At 39.7% G+C, this 20482-nt stretch overlaps 1 protein-coding gene and 1 pseudogene across 2 annotated transcripts in view; both read left to right on the forward strand.

Moving 5' to 3' along the window:
• LOC139331993 (dual specificity testis-specific protein kinase 1) overlaps positions 1-14281 on the forward strand; it is a 63806-nt gene extending 49525 nt beyond the window's left edge. For both annotated transcript variants that reach the window (XM_070963643.1, XM_070963642.1), the window contains 4 exons: positions 2002-2175; positions 4068-4151; positions 11265-11351; positions 12362-14281. In XM_070963643.1, the coding sequence (XP_070819744.1) occupies positions 2002-2175; positions 4068-4151; positions 11265-11351; positions 12362-12466 (450 nt within the window). In that variant the 3' untranslated portion in view covers positions 12467-14281. The remainder of the gene's footprint in view (positions 1-2001; positions 2176-4067; positions 4152-11264; positions 11352-12361) is intronic.
• A 2489-nt stretch (positions 14282-16770) lies between these two features.
• LOC139332542 (uncharacterized) lies at positions 16771-19423 on the forward strand (annotated as a pseudogene).
• The last annotated feature ends 1059 nt before the right edge of the window (positions 19424-20482 follow it).

The raw sequence follows: 20482 nt of genomic DNA on the forward strand, positions 1-20482 counted from the left end.
CGGGACCTTCTAGCTGTGAGGCGACAGTGTTACCACTTGTGCCACCCATTGCATCATTAATACCAAAAACAGCAGCTTGCAATAATCATCATCATAATCTGATATTTGGCAAAACCTGATGTGCATTACATCATCATAGTAGGACTAGGTGATAAAAGTACATTTTTTTCTCACAGTTCTTATGTGTAATAGAGGGAATGGGGATCTCATCTCGTTTGACAGCGTAAAAAAACGAACATCCAGTCTTCCCCAGTTCAGCATTGGTATGAAAACTTTTAAAGGCGGCCTCTTCTGTAATCTGGCCATGGTTACTGGTTCTGAAATCAACTAAGTATGAATGTTTATGTCTGAAAAAGTGATTGATTAGCAAGACACAACTTGCTAAACAATCACTGACTGAAAGTCATGATCCGAGTCATGGACATTCAGGTTTCAAATGCTGAACAAGCCTCACTCCAAAAATCAATTAATGCAGCTGTAACAACATTGAACATATGGACATGTACATTGAATATGGCTGCTGTGTGAATAAAATTAATTTTAGTAGCATAAAATACAATTGGCTTGTTGCTTCCCTGATCCCTCACTGATCTCACTGTGTTTGGTACAGTGAGGCAGCCTCACGCTAGCAACACCTACCTCTTAAGGATTGCTTGTTACAAGATTTGGCAAGAATTTGTCACAGTAAAATAATTAGCTATATTGGTAAGATTTACACCAACATATGAAGTCGTCAATCAAAAAAGTGGGCAAACACCCACTTAAATTAACAGGATTTTGATCCGAAAAGTTGTACTATGTTTCTTTTAACAACCATGTCAGATCTCAGCCTACAAGTTGGGAGAACTGTTTTGGACTTAATGCTTTGGTGAAGAAAGTTTAACTGGGATGAAGTCATCCCCTGCAAATCCAGTTAAGTGGCTGAGCATGTGAAGCTTTTGACGCCAACATTTTAGAACATCCAAAGGGCAAATTAAATTCCAAAGCCTCCTGGACCAAGGCAGTTATCGTGAATATGCTTTAGTAATCCTGCACGTTAACTTGAAGGAAGATTTAAGATCCTGGAAAAGTTGAGGCCCCTTTAATTAATAATTACAAGCTGCTTTTTCCTCCTTTCTGCATCTACGAATGCTTTTCCTCAAAAACTGTTGCTTTCCTTGGCATAGAAGCAAGACTAAATTTAGAGGTGAAGTCTGGGACTGAAGTTTTTCCCCTGAGAGTCTCATAATGACAGGCTACTGGATTGAAAAGGCCTCTGGTACAATAGGAGCCAGATGCTGAGACGTCACTTTCACACACACACACGCACGCACGCACGCACGCACGCACGCACGCACGCACGCACGCACACACACACACACACACACACAGACCGTTACAAACAGAGAGGGAAACTCACAACTTTATATGCATGCAAACACACAAATTGCATTTTCAAATTTGCATTTTCTATCAGACATATACATATTATACATACACACATATACATTATGCACATATGCACCAAAACACACAGGTAAGACCATCTGCTGTTGTTATGCAACTACAGCTCATCCACTGTCTGCTTCTAATTACACCTCCAGCTCTCCGTTAACCATCACTTTGAAGCATCTGTCTTTTTCTGCAGAGATTACTAACTTTTTAGTAATTTAGGCTCCTATATAGTCTCTTTGCATGAGGTCTGCGTGATAATTTAGTGTACTGGAAAGGTGCTGACAACAGATCCTTCAATTGATAAGTATAGGGACTAAAGAGAGAGAATTTTTCTGGCAGCTGGATGTTCACATTCCAGGGAACACATGCCTACTGAAAGGAAGCACATTCAAAGATCAAGAATTTTTTTGAATTAAAGACAAAGTGGACAGAAGAAAGTGTTGATGGTGCCTGCTTCTTCAGATAGCTGGCTTACACTTCCCTCTGCTGGTAAAATACTATGGTGCAGCTGTATTAACCTCTATTACTGTGATTCTTTTCTTGGATCCCCTATTTTTATTTCTCTAGAACTGTCTGATCCGGATGACGTCTCGGGGTCGGGAGGGCCTGGTGACTGACTTTGGCCTAGCCAGAGAAGTGGTGGAGCTCCCAGTCAAAGACCCTGGCAGGAAGCTGTCACTGGTGGGGTCAGCCTTTTGGATGGCCCCTGAAATGCTCCGAGGAGAACCTTACGACCGCAAGGTTACAGAGTCCTGTTTGTACATATACTCCTGTTTCTACCACATGTATGACTGCTGCAAACTATGGAAACAAATCTCGTGATTGCAGTAACATTTCATATATTCCACAAGAGTTGGGCAGAAAGTTAAATGTACTTCAAGAATAATTTCAGATTCCATGCATTTAAAATATAATTCTTAAATACAAATATAAGCAGGTATCAAGTCATAAAATATATATAAAAATCCTGCTTGGGATCAGATCATTTTCAGTATCCATTAATCTACCAATTACTTTCTCAATTAATATATTAATCATTTGGTCTATTAGATGTCAGAAAACAGTAAAAACCAAACACCACCAAAACAAAACAATTTCCTGAGGCCCAACGTTGCGTGTCAAGCTTGTTTTTCTGAGGGCCAAGTCTAATTTATTTGTTATTCTATAACACAGGGATATACAAGGGAATGCTCAGTGTAGTTCTCTTTTACTACTCATAGAAAAAAACAATGATAGAAATGGATAAATTCATACTAAGAAAAGTTAAATAAAAAAAAAACATTTTGAAAATGAAATAATAACATAACAACTTCACCTCACTGATGTCACTTATACTGAGTAAATGGGTATCAATGATGTTGTGGGTAGTTGTAATCACCAGCTGCAGTGCATGGGTCTTGTGCAAACCATGCTAATTTGTAATGTTTCCAGTCAGGATGCTTTCTATCGCTCCTCAGTGAAAGTTAAAAAGAACTTGACACAGCCTTTGCCATCTCAAGTTTCCTTAAGAAATACAGCCATTTCTGAGCCATCTTCACTAGGTGGAGATGGATGATGTCAGGTTTTCTGTTATGTTGATTCCTAGGGACCTAAATCTGTTCACCTGCTTCACCTCTGCACCACTGATGTAGACAGGGGTGTACGTCTTTGTCCACTTTTTCTAAAATCAATGAGTCATTTCAGTTCTAAGAAACCCTAAGACTGAGTATTACCCATCTTATTAGCTATGTTACTGCTTGAAAATATACTTTTGGATTGTTGCATTTCAGAATAACCAGTATCAGAATCAGAATCAGAATCAGAATCAGAATCAGAATCAGAATCAGAAAAGCCTTTATTGCCAAGTACGATTTTACACATACAAGGAATTTGCTTTGGTGAAGTTGGTGCATGACACATCCAGTAAAAAATAAGCTATTAAAGTAGTAAAAAAAAATATAACAATATAAATATTCAATTCAATTCAATTCAATTCAATTCAATTCAATTCAATTCAATTCAATTCAATTCAATTCAATTTTATTTGTATAGCGCCAAATCACAACAGAAGTTGTCTCAGGACACTTTCCATATAGAGCTGGTACAGACCAAGCTCTTTTATCTACAAAGAAACCAACAATTCCCCCATGAGCAAGCACTTGGTGACAGTGGCGAGGAAAAACTTCCTTTTAACAGGCAGAAACCTTGAGCAGAACCAGACTCTGGGTGGGCGGCCATCTGCCTCGACCGGTTGGGTGAGAGAGGAAGAGCAAGAGAGGGAGAGTGAGACAGACAGACAGACAGACAGAAATGCAGTCAGAGAGAGAGAGAGAGAGACAGAGACAGAGACAGAGAGACAGACATGCAGTCACAGTAACAGTGACAGTGGATGTAATAACAGTAGTAGCAGTTGCAGTGGATGTCAGGCAGGGCCAAGGCAGGAGATGCAGCTGAAATCCACAATCCAGATTCAGCCACTGTCCATGGGAACCTGCAAGACGACAAAGCACAGAGACTCCGGGGAAGGAGCTTGTGTAAATATATATACACAAGTCTTTTTTTTGGGGGGGGGTGGAAACACAGTCTGTTTCCTGTATGTCTGGGATTTGTTTAGTATCACCCTGAATTATTGCATCATATCTGTTTTGTTCCAGGTGGATGTTTTCTCCTTTGGCATTGTGCTATGTGAAATTCTTGCCAGGATCCCTGCTGACCCAGAGATACTACCCAGAACACAGGTAGAGCTCAGAAAGAATCATTATCATTAGTGATACAGTGCTGAGCACTGAACACTCTTGTTCTTCTGTGTGTTTCTTCTTCTTCTTCTTCTTCTTCTTCTTATTAGTGATAGAGTGCTGAGCACTGAACACTCTTGTTCTTCTGTGCGCTTCTTCTTCCTATTAGAGCCATGGGGCAATCGCACTGAGGCCTATTGCCTGTTGTAGGGGCAATAGCCCCTACATAGCTATAGCTATGAAACAGCTGTAGGGGCAATTATTGTTATACTGCGTGTTTTTTTCTTATTAGTGATACAGTGCTGAGCACTGAACACTCCTGTTATACTGCGTGTTTCTTATTAGGGCCATGGGGCAATCGCCTGAGGCCTATTGCACGACGGGAAATAGGGAATAATGCACGACGATTTGCCATAAGAAATGAATGGGGAGAGGCGAAAAAAGTGAAAAAAATTCTACCTTTTTCAAAGGACTACTGCTCCGGCATATGTTCACCTAGAGACTTTAAAACGTAGACACAAGTCTTGTGTATTGGTGTATTATTCCACGTTTTGATAGGTCGTATAGTTTTTGATCAATCGCTGTTCAATGACCATGATCAATTTTGGAGAAATTTGGAGATTATAATGGGTGTGCATTGCACGGAATGTTCGCACTAGAGTGGAGGAGACCAACTGCTAGAGTGGAGAGACGTTCTGAAAAATGTCTGAAATTTTTTCTTTCCATGCTCCTCCAAACCACAAATTTCACTCGCATGTGAAAGTTGTAGTGCCGCTTGTGTTGATTCTCACAATGTGCCTGGCTAAACAATAGGACTTACGATGTTTGACTTTAGCGCCTCTGAACAAGGAAAGTAACTCTGACCTGGCCTGTAGGGTCAGCCACCCATTTTTTAACTCACTCTAAAATCCACATTTTTGACCCCAGCAAAAAAAAAACTAGACAAATTCCCCTCGGGGAAATTTGTGATACTGAGTGATATAGTGCGCAAACACCGGGCCGTGCGCGTGGGTATTAGCACGGCAGCCCGATATCAAAAGTCAAACCCGTTCATAGGACCCAATTTCAACATCAGCAACAATGCTAAGCTGACATTAGCATGTCAAAAAACACATTGAGAAGGTCTCAAACACCATTAGAATGCCTTTAACAATCATTTTAACGTAGGTTAGCATGTTAGCATTAGCATGCTAATCATTAGCATGTCAAATAGCACATTAAAAACATCTGAACCACCATTAAAATGCCATTAATAATCATTTTAGCCAAGGTTAGCATGTTAGCATTAGCATGCTAACATTAGCATGTCAAATAACACATTAAAAACATCTGAACCACCACTAGAACGCTTTCAAGAATCAGCATTAGCATGATAATCATTAGCATGTTAGCACAACAACCCCACATCAACAGTCAAACCTCCATGCACCAACAAGGTCATAGGACCGCATATTAGCATTAGCATCACTCATTACCTCACTAACACATACAACTCACCAGTAGTAGGCTAGGTTGTGGCTGGTTAGCAAGCCACTGCATAGCTGCAGCTGAAGCTTCATATGTGCGTGTATGTGGGAGAGTAGTGCTCACAGAATTACTGAGGCTCAGAGGTTGCCGCAGCAATTTGAGGTGGCCTGATCCATGATGTTATCCACTCAGACACAGGTGCACACACACAGACACCTGCTACTAGGGCAGCAGACACTTATGCATTCAGAGGGAGAAAAAGTGATTGTCTGCCTCTGCATTGTTCTGACATTTGGGCTTTTGCTGACAAAACGGTAGCTCCTATCAGAACAAAACACAGACCGTCATCGTTATCAGGACTTCCTGAACGGTTCGGTGTGATTTCAGTGTTTCTTAAGTCGATATTTCGCAGATGCTTGCAAGTTTAAAACGGGGGTCTGTTCTGCTTCTCTCAGAAAATCTTTGTATTGGAGTCAATGAGGAGCAGAGACAGACGTGGCCGCATTTGGAGGCTGCTAATTCAAATTCTGTAAGCCCCTCAGAGTGTTTAAGCACATTGTGAGAGACAGAACAAATTTGTCTACAAACTTGGAAAAAAATCATGCGTGTAGACTAAATTGTGGCTGGGAGGAGTGTGGAAAGAGACAAAATCTGGAGTTTTTTCCGGCTCTCTCCCACTCTGGCATTTGCTCCCTCCCGAACATTCCGTGCAATACACACCCATTATAATCTCCAGCGGTCGCCCCTCGAACAAACGCTTCTCACGCGAAGACCGAAACTGCTATTGCCGAAATTTCTTCACCACGAGAGCTACAGTACAAGGCTTTGCTGTACACGTTGATCCCTTTCTTTTTTTGCTGGGCTCAAAAATACGGATTTTACAGCGGGTTAAGAAAAAAGGTTGGTTTCTGTCTCTCCTGTTTTTGATTTGTATTGGACCTTATGGGCGAGGTCAGAGGCGTTCTCCTCGCTCAGAGGCTGAGAACTCAGAAATCGTAAGTCCTATCGCTTAGCCAGGCACATTGTGAGAATCAGCGCAAGCGGCACTACAACTCTAGAAAATTTCATGCATGTACAGTGAAGTTTGTACTTTGGAGGAGCATGGAAAGAGAAAATTTCAGACATTTTTTCAGGGTGTCTCTCCACTCTGGCAGTTAATCCCCTCCACTCTAGCGCGAACATTCCATGCAATACACACCCATTATAAACTCACAATTTCTCCCAAAACACTCTCGGTCATTGAATGGTGACTGCTCAAAAACTATATGACCTATCAAAACGAGACTAAAGACACTAATACACGAGACTTGTGTGTACGTTGTAGTCTTGGAATGGCATCTCTAGGTCAACGTATGCCAGAGCAATAGTTCTTTGAAAAAGGGGAAGATTTTGTCACTTTTTTTGCCTTGTCCCATTCATTTCTTATGGGAAATCGTCGTGCGTTATTCGCGTCTTACGACGCATATTCTGCATGAAAAATAATAGCACACCGAGTCCGATCAAGCCGCACATTTTGATATATAATTTGCCTGGATGCTCGCTATCGTTTTTGACTAGTAGCGAACCGAAATTTATACAGAAGAAAAATAAGAAGAAGAAGAAGAAACATGCAGAAGAACAATAGTGGTTCAGTGCTTTGCACTGAACACAGCAGGGGCTTCGCTTTATCACTAAATAAAGTGATGGTGAAGAAATTTCGGCAATAGGAGTTTTGTTGTTTGTGTGAGAAGCGTTTGGTCGAGGGGTGCGCCGAGGCCAAATTCAGACGTTTCTCCGACCCTCACAGAGCCAAATGGGCCCATCACCACGGTGACTGCTGGAGACATGTTGAGATTATAATGGGTGTGTATTGCACCGAATGTTCATGTCAGAGTGGGTGATGTCATTGGTCAGAGTGGGAGAGAGCTGAAAAAAAGTCCAGATTTTTTCTCTTTCCACACTCCTCCCAGCCACAATTTACACTCTACACACATGATTTTTTCCACATTTGTAGACAAATTTGTTCTGGCTCTCACAATGCGTTCAAGAAATCAGAGAGACTTACAGAATTTATTTCTAAGTGCGGCCACATCTGTCTCTGCTTCTCATTGACTCCAATACAAAGATTTTCTGAGAGAAGCAGAACGGACCCCTGTTTTAAACTCGCAAGTGTCTGCAAAATATTGACTTTAGAAACACAGAAATCACACCAAATCGTTCAGGAAGCCCTTACCGCAATGACGGTCTGTGTTTTTTTCTGATAGGAGCTACTGTTCTCTCCGTATTAGCCTAAATGTGAGACCAGTGCAGAGGCAGACAATCGCTTTTTCTCCATCTTAATGCGTGTGTCTGCTGTGCTGAGAGTGGGCGTGTGTGCGTGTGCACCTGTGTCTGAGTGGGTGACATCATCGGTCAGAGTGGGAGAGAGCCTAAAATTACTCTAGATTTTTTCTCTTTCCACACTCCTCCCAGCCACAATTTACACTCTACATGCATGAATATTTCCACATTTGTAGACATATTTGTTCTGTCTCTCACAATGTGCTCAAGAAATCAGAGAGACTTACCCTGCGTTCCCACCAAACGCGATGAAAATTATTTAATCGCGCCTCAAATGAAATCGCGTCGCGCCAGACGCTCCAGTTTTGATGCTGGTACAAAAACCCCTTGACCTGGCATCGCGTTGCGCGTCGAGCCCGTCCAACAGCAACATTTCTTCCGCCATTTCATTCTCTCGTCGACCGGAATGTGGTTTTAAGATTATTTTGTGAGAGAAAGTGGATGTTAAAATTTAAAATCTGTGGTTGATTCATCACGATTGCGCGTAGTTTAAAATTTGCTCCAAAGTTTTCGGAGATGTGTCGTCCTGCTAACGGACGAGCTGAGATGATGACGTACGCTGCCGTCCCAATTGCATGCAATGACAGTCCTGCGCTCTCCCGTCCTGGAGAGACTGTACTCCTAAGTCGAACTTGCTCAGTCCGAACTGCAAAGTTCGTAAGTCCGTACTTGGTATTGAGAAACGGCTCATGGCTGAAATAACCACCATCGCTGCACTGTACCTGTACTGCACAAAGTAGTGCAGCTATTGTTGAATGAACCAGACAAGTATGCTAGTAAAGCAAGCTATGCTAACTGGGGCTATGCTACGCTGAACTGTCATAAAGCTCTAGGTGAGCGGTGACGGCAACGATGAGCAGCTCCTCCGTTGTTTCTGGCAGTTTCATTTTGCGAGGGAACACCAGGACGTCTATATGTCAGCACGTCGATGAAGATCTCAACGCTGATAGGCTGTCGCGGCGCGTCTTCACACAAATCCGTCACAAAAGTTCAATTATTTCAACTCGAGCGATGAAGCGATCACACGATGGGGCGACGCGATGAGAGCGATTTTCATGGCCAACGCGTCCACTGCGCCCACCGCGCCGCGCAATCACGTCCATCGCGTCGCCCGGCAAAATGACGCTTCAAATCGCGTCTTTGCATTGACTTTGTATGTAATCTTGCAGCGCGATCTTGTTTCATCACGTTTGGTGGGAACACAGCCTTACAGTATTTGAATTAGCAGCCTCTAAGTATGGCCACGTCTGTCTCTGCTCCTCATTGACTCCTCTGAGAGAAGCTCCTCTGGAACGCTGTTTTAAACTCGCAAGTGTCTCCAAAATATTTTGTGTAGACACACCGAAATCACACCAATTGTTCAGGATGTCCTGACAGCGATGACGGTCTGTGTTTTTTTCTGATAGGAGCTACCGTTTTGTCAGCATAAGCCCAAATGTGAGAGCAGTGCAGAGGCAGAAAATGGCTCTTTTTCTCCACGTTTCTGTCTGCCCGTCTGTCTGCCTGGGGGCCCCTATTGTCAATGCCAACCACCTCAAGTTGCCGTGGCAACCACTGAGCCTCAGTACTTCTCTGACCACTCCTCTCCCACACACACAAACACACATATGTAGCTTCAGCTGTGTAGCTGATTCAAATGATCAGCTCGTCATCAAGCTTGGTAACAAGCCACTTGTCTTACTTACTATTACTGGTGAGTATAAAATGTTAGTAATGTAATTAGTGATATTAGCCTGTTAACATTAGCCACAATGCTAACATGCTAATGCTAACATGAGGTCCTATGAACTTGTCTTTTGATGTCAGGTTGTTGTGCTAATATGTTAATGATTAGCATGATAATGCTAACATGATAACCTATGTAAAATGATTCTTAAATGCATTCTAATGGTGTTTGAGATCTTTTCAATTTGTTATTTGACATGCTAATGTTAGCTTAGCATTAGCTGCAGTTAGCATTGTGGGTAATGCTAACATGAGGCCCTATGAACAGGTTTGACTTTCATATCAGGTTGTTTAGCTCATAGGCTAATAATTAGCATGCTAATGCTAACATGCTAACCTACGTTAAAATGACTCTTAAATGCATTCTCATGGTATTTGAGGTCTTTTTAATGTGTTGTTTGACATGCTAATGTTATCTTTGCATTAATTGTTTGAAATCTCTGATGAAATCTCATCATAATTTACTGCAGTGCTATAGAGGTCAGTGTTCTGTCTTTAGTACTGGACACTGACCTCTATAGCGCTAGCCACACACCCCGGTGTTTGTTCACTGTATCACTCTCAAAATTTTCTAGTTATTCCAACTGTTAAGCAATATATTGGCTTGGTATTAAAGCTGAACAGGTTACATCTTTTCGCATCACAACTTGGGATAATAAACTCATATTACCATGTCACAGTTTCTCAGACCTGAAGGTGAAAGACATTCCTTGCTACTGTTTAAAACCTAAACCGTAATATAAAATTGAGATAATCAGCAAGTCATTACATTTTAGAGCATGGATGTGGAACCATCTAGGCTTTGGGCCATCTTTGAACAGTTCATAGATACAAAAAAGAAATTACTTTTGCAGTGATGAAAGAAAATTAAATTAAATAGTAGACTAACACTTTATTGCTCGACGTGACATACATGTAGGAATTGACATTACGTCAATGCATCATGCTGGCTATTAGCAAAACAGAAGTAAATGTGGAGCATTGTGCTTTCCAAGAGAAATTGACAAATGGCTTTTTTTTTGTTGAGGTAAAAAAGCAAGCCAGTGCGTGTCTAAGTTAGTTTGTAGTTCCCTTCCTTTTTCTTAGAAAATAAATATATTTAATGCAATGTTGTCTGCTACTGATAGGAGATCTTTTAAAAGATTATAGTCTGTATTTAATGTGTAGATGATAAATGTGCTTGTTGCCCAGGGGAAGTCTGAAAGGAACTGTTTACAATTATGGGAAATACATCATTTGGTTTGTTGCCGGGTGTCAGATGAGAAGATACATTCCACTCTCATGACTCTCCAGAAAAATAAATGTATTTCTTAAAATGTCAATCTATTGACTGAAAAATGGAAACGTGAACATGTATGAATATTTTGTATTGGCAAAAAGCGCTAGCCAATAGTAAGTTTTAATTCATTAATTGATTTGGGATTGACCTATAAACACTGCGGAGTCAAATACTTCATCTGCATCTCTGCTTGGGCGCTCCAAATGGCCCTTGATCCCCAAAAGAAACAGGACAGACTACCCACATGCAAAACAGAGGAGATTGGGCCGAAGTCTGAGTGAAATGTGTACAGAGCTATGGTGACTATTGATGTTGATGCATTTCAGGACTATGGACTTGATGTGAATGCATTTCGGGAGCTGGTAACTGACTGTCCTCAGCGTCTCCTGGAGTTATCAGCCAGCTGCTGTATGGTAGGTAGACAGAAGAGTTTACATATAAAAAATACAGTAGCAGTACAAAAACAAGATTACAGCATTGTTCTTGCTTTGTTGAAGACGGAATGTTGTTGAATGATGGATTAATCAAAAGGTATGAGATTGCTATGTCTGTATGTGTGAAACTAAATGAAGAAAACTGCTATTAAGTACTAATGTATTTGCTGTAAGCAGCAAGTGTTTTATCCTCAACAGTCATAAAGTCTCTTTCTTACAAGCCCAACTTTATTTGTTGTGACACTGTGTAAAACATAAATAAAACATCCATCCATCCATTATCTATACCGCCTATCCCTTTCGGGGTTGCAGGGGGCTGGAGCCTATCCCAGCTACAATGGGCGAGAGGCGGGGTACACCCTGAACCGGTCGCCAGCCGATTGCAGGATAAATAAAACAGAATATGATAATTTGCTAATCCTTTTTTACATATTGTCAATTGATAACAGTACAAAGACAATATATTTAAAGTTTTACCTCTTGAACTTCGTTGATTTTTGTAAATATATGCTTATTCTGGATTTGATGTCAGCAACACATTTCAAAAAAGTTGGGACAGGAGCAACCAAAGCCTGGGAAAGTTTGGAACATTAGACAGGTAAACAGGATCACTGGTAATAGGCGATAGTGTCATGATTGGGTATGAACGGGTCATCCTCAAAAGGCTCAGTCGAGGTTCACCACTTCGTGAACACATGATTGTATAAAAGATATTGCTTAAAAATCATTGCTGTTAAACAATTAATTTGCAAATGATTACTTTCTGATTTTAGTTATGCTAGTGTAGCATTGGTTTTAGCCAGGTGGACCTAATAGTTGGGAAAATCAAATTCTGCTTATTGTAGCAAGCTTAAAACAGCCTTGTTTAAATACAGTACATCAGACAGTCTGCATCATGTGTTCATCATCATGAGTAAATATATATGTGTGCGTGTGTGTACATATATACGTATATATACATATATACGTAACCTCTTGTTCAATCTAAGGTGGAATCCTTCAGACGACCAGCATTCACAGAGTTGCTGGATGAGCTGGGAGAAGTCGCTGAGAGTCTGGAGCCTCCAGCAAAATCTGATATGACCACAAGCTGATTCGTCAGTCTGAGATCCAGCAACAGGACCATAGTGTCTGCAATTATTCGTCGCTGTCTGGACAGGAAACTGTACTGAAACTGAGTAAAAACAAAAACCTGAATATTTCAGCCCCCTGTGGCATCACTCTCCTCTGCTGCACAGCACATGAACATGGCTGAACTTCTCTTAACAGAGGTGGACCAGACATACCGGATCTGTTTTTGGAAGACAGTGGAAACCCTCCTGACTTCTCACAGACACTTTACCTTGACATGTTTGTCTATAGATGAATAGTAGTTTGAATTTACAGTGTGGTCTGTTTTTTTTTTTTAATTTGACTGAAAGTCTTATCTTCACCTCATTCTCTTCTGTGTGAGTCATTTATTTGTAACCAGCAACAGGGATAATCAAGTCTGTTGATGTAATTTCTGCCTCTCTTATCTGCTCACATGTCCCGTTTGATTCTGCAAACCTAGACCTGTACTGACTTGATGCTTCTCCAACAGGAAATTGCATTTATTGACTGAGAAAGAACTTTTACAAACACATCACCAGAACAGGAATATTTGAGGCCTTTAGCCTAAAATATTATATATCATGACAGTGATTTAGAATTTTTGAGTTGTGTGGGAGGTTTTGCTTAAAAGAACCAAATTCTCAATAATACGTGGTTGTTTTCGATAGTGATATGTACAATTATGTTCCCCCCTCTGTTTGCGTTATCATATTTTGTTGTGTTTGTGTTTATTGAGTTACTTTGATCTAAATATGTGTAAATATTTATGATTTTCTCTTTTGCTTGATACATTTTTTTTATTCTGCCACTTTTTTTTGGAATTGAAAGGGTCCACATTCTTTTGTGTGCTGTCTCATTAATTTTTCAGGCAACTACAATACAAAATTAATTCTCACAATAGCCACATTTGGTTTCTATCCAATTAAATTTAAGGTCCTATGTCTGCTGTGATCTGCTCCAGCCCAGGACACTCTAAAGGATTAGCAGGTATAGCTAATGGAGGATAGATAATTGATATTTTTTGAAGGAAACAGTTAAATTAGTTTTCAAATTTCAGGGATACAGGTTTAGTTTTCTTGCACAGACACACAAATGATAAAACCAAATAATAATGAAATATAGGTGGCACAGACACTGGCAGGTTTTTACATACAGAAATACAATCTTAATTTCCAATTAAGGCTTGTAGTTTTTACCAGTCAAGGTATATCACCTGCTCAGAGTGACTGTGTAAATATGAATGTTTGTTCAGAGTGCTTTTCTGAAGTCACTGTTGTAGTTATCACATTCCACAATGGAAAACTATCCATCCATCCATTATCTATGCCGCCTATCCCTTTCGGGGTTGCGGGGGGCTGGAGCCTATCCCAGCTACAATGGGCGAGAGGTGGGGTACACCCTGAACAGGTTCCATTGGCCCTGAGCCGATTGCAGGGCCAATGGAAAACTAATAAAACCATTTTCGATTGCTTAAATAAAATTTGAAAAATAGAGATTCAGTCCCATTTCATATGAATACCAATGTATAATTTACTGTAAACTGTTCTTCAATCACATTCCATATTAGTATTCAGTTTTTAGATACAACCCACTAGTCCAGGGATTTGTCAAATTGCAACGAGCAACCACAATATAACCAAAAAGCTGTAGGAGCTGCACTGAAAGACCTTTAATGAGTTTGGTGGGTTTCGTATTTTATTTTTCTCATGATGCTGTTAATCCAGTTGAGCAGATACTGGAAATCTCTACATGGGCCATTCACAACCACTGTGCCTTGGCCTTTTTCAGTGGTACTGAAAAATGGTTGCATTAGAATGAAAAATGAATAAATAAATAAAAATAATAAAAGAAAAAAATAAATGGGTTCAATTGCAAAGTAATGCTTTATCTAAATGTTCTCAAGAATTCACATAAATGAGAAATTAAAATAAAAATACATCATTTCAATTTTTACATTTTAACATCACCACACAAACATCGCATCATCAGCCAAACATGTTTGCCATTGTTAGCTAGTTTCTTCAGATTCAGTGAACATCTGCATTTAAAGTTAAAATTTCAGTTGTGGCAGCAAACTAAGCCTGTCTCTTTCTTCAATATGAGTGATTAAGACTGTACAATCTTTAGCTGTGATTCATCAGAAAGTGACAAAGTTCAGTTGACCTGTGTTTCAGTTGGAGAGGCATTTCAAAACTTATATAATGTGTTTGCTGTATGTCCACCTGATCATTCAGTTATTCACTTACAACTCATCAAATTAAGTTGCAAAGCAACATTGTTAGATTAGCAGAATAGTTCAATTCGGAGAGAGCAATAGAGAGAGAGCGACAGACAGACAGACAGACAGACAGACAGACAGACAGACAGACAGACAGACAGAAATGCAATCACAGCAACAGTGACAGTGGATGTAATAATAGTAGTAGCAGTTGCAGTGGATGTCAGGCTGGGCCATGGCAAGAGACATAGCTGTAACCCACAATCCAGATTCAGCCACTATCCATGGGAATCTGTGAGACAACAAAGCACAGAAACTCTGGGGAAGAAGCTGTCAGCGTGCATCGTATTGCCTTCTTTTTGTTCATTTAAGTTATCTTTTTTTATATATTAGTTATTATTATTTATATTAATAATATCATAATGTGTGCCATATTTTATTCTAATATCTTTTATACAGGATTATTTGTAGTATTATGCATTGTTGAAAGGCAGGGCCCTGTGGGACTTCCCGCCTCGCAGGCAGCAGGGCACTGTGGGGCTAAACTTTTAAACAACCTCAGGTTGACGTGTTTTTCAGGGATTCTAATGATGTGTGAGTGCATGAGGGTTTCCAACATTCAAATCATTGGAGCAGGTGTGGACCTCACAGTGGCAGATATAGTGAATATACTAACTAATGAGGCTCGACACCAGAGAAGTAACAATAGACATTAAACCAAAGAGTAAAATGCTTACCATGTGTGATAAATGATGCAATAACCAAATACCTCTATGTGTACTCTACTCTAGGCAGAACTAGCATTTTTTTTTTTTTTTCAGCACAAACCCACACCACACATCATGTCTAATGTATCATGACTTCCTTTATTTTGGCCTCAGCTGGCAACAAGACTACAACAAAAGGATAACTTTAGTGTTGCAAAGTCCCTGACTATTAAATTCCCAAAGACCAGATAACACACGGTCAGCCTTGTGTTTTTATGGCTCCTGAGGTCCTGGGGGCCCCGTGCAGTTGCCCACCTGTGCCAGATAAGTAATCTAGCCTAGACAGAGTCTATTAGAACTATCAGTAAATAGGCATCAAAAACATCATATGTAACTTTTAATGTGATGTGATCATGGCTATAATCTTATAGTATTTTGCAACATTTTACTATAGCAATATAAGATTGTACCACAGGAACACTCGGGAGCATTGATGAACATATATACATATATCTATCAATCTATACATTTATACAACAATCTCTGTGTATACAGCGTGTGTGTGTGTCCGTAAGCTAAAAGCCTTGGAAAAGAATGGTCTTGCAAAGCTTTTTCCGTGTGTTGCCTTTCTGCAACTGAAGAGTGTTCATTTTGGCAATGTGGTGCAGCCTTACTTTATGCAAGACAGACACAACTAATGACATCAGCGCAAAAAGGTGGTTATCAATCCCAAACTGTGTATCTTGAAATGGAAATGGAATTGGAATTGGAATTTCCCCTCACGGGACGAATAAAGAAATACTGAATTGAATTGAATTGAATTGAATTGAATTGAATTGAATTGAATTGAATTGAATTGAATTGAATTGAATTGAATTGAATTGAATTGAATTGAATTGAATTGAATTGAATTGAATTGAATTGAATTGAATTGAATTGAAAAAACACATCCTCAGAATCAATCTCAGCCCGGACAAAGTGACTGATCAAGGCCAATTTGACAGCTTGCCCTGGCACTGACTGGCGAATAAACCACTGAGCTGATCTGACCACCTTTACTGTGCCCTTAGAAGGGATCATCAGCGGTCCGTGTATGATTTGTTCAATTGATATTCAATTGATAATCAAAAAACAGTAAAATTAAAAATGACTCCATAGCTTGTTTTTCAACGTCACACAAAAAACAGATAACAATTTGTTTTTCGAACCTTTGATTTTATGCTCAGGTCAAAAAAAGAACATTTTAAAAACGAGCTCAAGGCCGAATTTGATTTTGATATTCAACCTTTCTGATTTGTGTGGCCCGGAAGTTATTGGGCGTGTGGACTTCTTTGTTTGTTGTGATTACCAGTTACCTGTTGTGAGTACCAGCTTAATGACAATGGCCTCATTGGAGTCGCATGCTGACTTTATCAAGCAGTTATTTAAAACAGGCAAGACTCATGCAGATATTTCCACTGCACTGCAGCAGATGGGAATTGAGAGATGCTCAGAAATGAGTGTTAGAAGATTTTGTGCAAGACACAACCTGAAACGTAAACGACTCGTTATGGACTCAGAGTTGTAGAGAGCTGTAATTGGATCAATATCTGAGGTAGGCTATGTCTTTATTTAAGTTTTAGGCTACATGTCATATCTGCCTGTCTTTCAAACGTAATAATGAAGGAAATCTTTTTCTCATCAGACGGGCCCATCCTTTGGTCGCAAGTTCATGACGGGGTATCTGGCTTCAATGGGAGTACGTGCAGGAGAAAATTGAGTTATACTGAAAGAATACTGAATACTGAAAGAAATCCACCAGCCATTCCACGAATTGCGATGCCAGGTTAGTAGCCCTATTAAAAAAAAAATCCGGGAGGCATATTTTTGGTTATTGTCAGACCATGCAAGGTTCGCTGAAATAGTTCTGTGTATTTTGTTGACAAATGTGACATTTAAGCCTAATCACATTATAATTAATATAATTTTTGCAGGGTGCTCGCAACCTAAATCCTGTCCCATACCACGCTGCATATATGGGGCATAAACTACATATGGATCAGAATGAAAAACTTGGGATGGTTGGGGTGACGCATGTCTTGGCCTTGGATGGCTACAGTAATAAAACTGTGGCCACCTCCACCATGCCAGTGAAAAACAACCTTGTCATCTATGAGGAAGTTTACAGGTGAATACATTCAGACTCCTTGTTATTGTAAGTGTTGCCTTCTCTGTCCCCAGTGTGCACGTGCAGGTGTTTGTAACTCCACCCCCCACAAACAACATAATAACCAACTCCACTCTCTTCCAGCCATGGGAAATCATGGCAAAGGTTTTGCATTATAGTCTTGTATGAGCTTATATGTAAGCTACAATTAAATGTCATTTAAATTTAAGCCATGTACTTGTTCACTTTCTTTTATTCCAGATCTGCAGTGGTCAGTCATGGGATGTGGGATCAACTCAGGGTCGATCATGGCAGGGAGTTTTACATGTGCCTGTACATGCAAGAGAAGCTGTCAGGCCACCGACACAATGTCAGCAGGCCACCATACCTCCAAACAACATCTACAAAGGTGAGTTTCTCACAGATGAACAGTAGGCTAATATAATCAAACAAAAGAAAGGGAGTGAGATACAGAAAAAAAGAATAAGGGCCAGCGAGAGGGAAAAGGAGAAGAGGGGAAAGGAAACATGAGCCAGAGAGAAAGAGTAAGTGAGAAAATTAAGATTGCATCCTGACTAAGAAAAGCAAGAGAAAACTTGCAGGAGAACAAAGAAAAAAAAAACCACGGCCTAAAATCGCCAGCATATCTCAGAAATAACTTCCACACATCAACAGACAAGTGATGGAAAGAAAGGCAGACTTCATTCTTCTCACACCCTCCACCAATGTTTTCAACTGCTAATCAGCCAAAAGGAAGAGCAACCCCTGTTAAAGGATGACTCTAACAACTCCTTCATCCCTAATACAATATCCATAATAGGTCTAATTAATATTTTTTCATAAGTTGTATGTTTCTCCAAAAATTCAGTTTAAGCACCTCCTAACTCATGTTCTGTCCTGCTTAGTACTCATCTCTCCAAACCTGGGCCTGCTGCACAGTTTGCAATTTTTGCCTGCAAGGGTTTTCCGTTTGCAACCACATAGCTCGATTAGCTACTAAAATGAAAGATTTAGATCATTGTATTATATGAAATTGTATTTGGCACTCATTCATGATTTTAAAGCTAAATGAGTTTACATGGTGTGATGATTTAAAATATACTTGTGTAAGTACAAATAGGCCTTTCTAAAAATGACAATCACAGAAATTTGAGTGATAATTTGAGAGATAATTAGTTACTTCTATCACTAATGTTGATACCATCTGAAAACCTGTTTTGTGGTCAACAGAATCATCGAGTGGAGCGGTTGTGGTCAGAAGTGAACATTCGGGTTAACTACCCATTGAAACAGGCACTAGTGCACATGATGGACCAAGAGGTAATCAATATGGAGGACGACAAATTCTGCACCTCAAACCTTACCTGCCAACTAAGTGAGATTGGAGTAGACAGACTGAGCTGTGCATGGAACGCACACAGAATCCCATGTATGCTAAACTGAATATGTACAACTCTTTTAGAGCAGTGATTTTTTTTCCAGTTTTTTACTCAGTTACATTTTTACAGCAGTAGTGAGGTATTGGTGACTACTGTTAACTCTATTTTCTCTGTTGCTCGTTACCATGTTTCTTTGTTGTAGGTCGTGGTCGATACCCAATGAACTGGCTGCAGGTGGCTGTCCTGTTAAAATCCCAGAGAGGCTGTTGCCCAGTGCCTCTGTTGTTGCAAACATGTATGAACAAGAGTTGGGATCATCGCTGACTTGGACATCGGTGTTTGGAACGGACCCCTTTTCATCTGAGGAAGATCGATGTAATGCAGAACAAGTCTTTGCAGACAAGTATCCAGATGTCTCGCTGCTCTATAATGAAGCTGTAAACAACAACTACACTCCTTTTCAAGATGCATTGTTGTATCTTCTTGATGTGACCCAAAGACATGCCTGAAAAAAGTAATGGAAATGCAGTTCTATCCTTAAATCTGTGGTGGTATTTTGTAAGTATACCCTGTGCTTTGCTCCATGACCAACTCTTGTATATAGGTATGGTTAACATTTTTGCCCCCAAACTGTCAATTAAATAACTTGACCATTAAACCTGTTTTGCTTTGAACTGGTTTGTATTCAACTTTTAGAGTGATATGAAATTGTAACATGAAATACAAAAAGATTTCCATCAACAATTCTAAGATATTTACAACATTTTTACAATAACAACAATATTTTCAGAGTATTTAAACTGTCTTAAAAAAAATAAAATTCTGTAATTATTTTATATCAAAAAAAATTGTAGACATAGTAAACAGCAAGAGTTAAGATCAGTCACACAACCGAACTACCAAACTACAGGATACATGGTTGCAACAAGATTTCCATCAACAATACAACGTTCACTTTCTAAAATAACACTATTTTCAGAGTATTTAAACTTTGTCTAACTATTTACATCAAAAGAAATTACATACATAGTAAACAGCATACAGTCCACTTAACTTATGTGGGCTGAAATTCTCTGCTCTGCATTTTGGGCAGGAAGAGGAGGTGTTCAAACACTGTTCGATGCAGATCCTGCAGCCAATAATCCTGTTGCAGCACATGGAAACCATGGGCTCATCCACTGGTCCTGAAATTAGATTAAAACAGTTTTTAAAAGTGTAGTATTTTGCTACTAGATGATGTGGGGTTTCACCAAGGACAAATGAATTTATTGCGCTGATATCTGTTTTAAGTAGACAAAAGTTTTTCTATGGCAACATGAGTTTACTGTGTTATACATTTGTGGCTGTTTGACCTGAGATTTTCCATCAGCAAGTTATCAATTGACAGTGATTGCTACATAATGATTTGTAAGGTTTGAATATTTGTAACTTTTCAAATATAGGTGATACATGTTTCAAAGAAAAGAAAATTTAACCAGAAGATCACAAACTAAATAAACAACTTCATTTTCATGACTGGATAAACAGATTGACATTCAAGGACAATACAATTTCATACTGTTGAACTT

Source organism: Chaetodon trifascialis, chromosome 6 (assembly GCF_039877785.1).
Source record: "Chaetodon trifascialis isolate fChaTrf1 chromosome 6, fChaTrf1.hap1, whole genome shotgun sequence".
In the NCBI taxonomy this organism is placed as follows: domain Eukaryota; kingdom Metazoa; phylum Chordata; class Actinopteri; order Chaetodontiformes; family Chaetodontidae; genus Chaetodon; species Chaetodon trifascialis.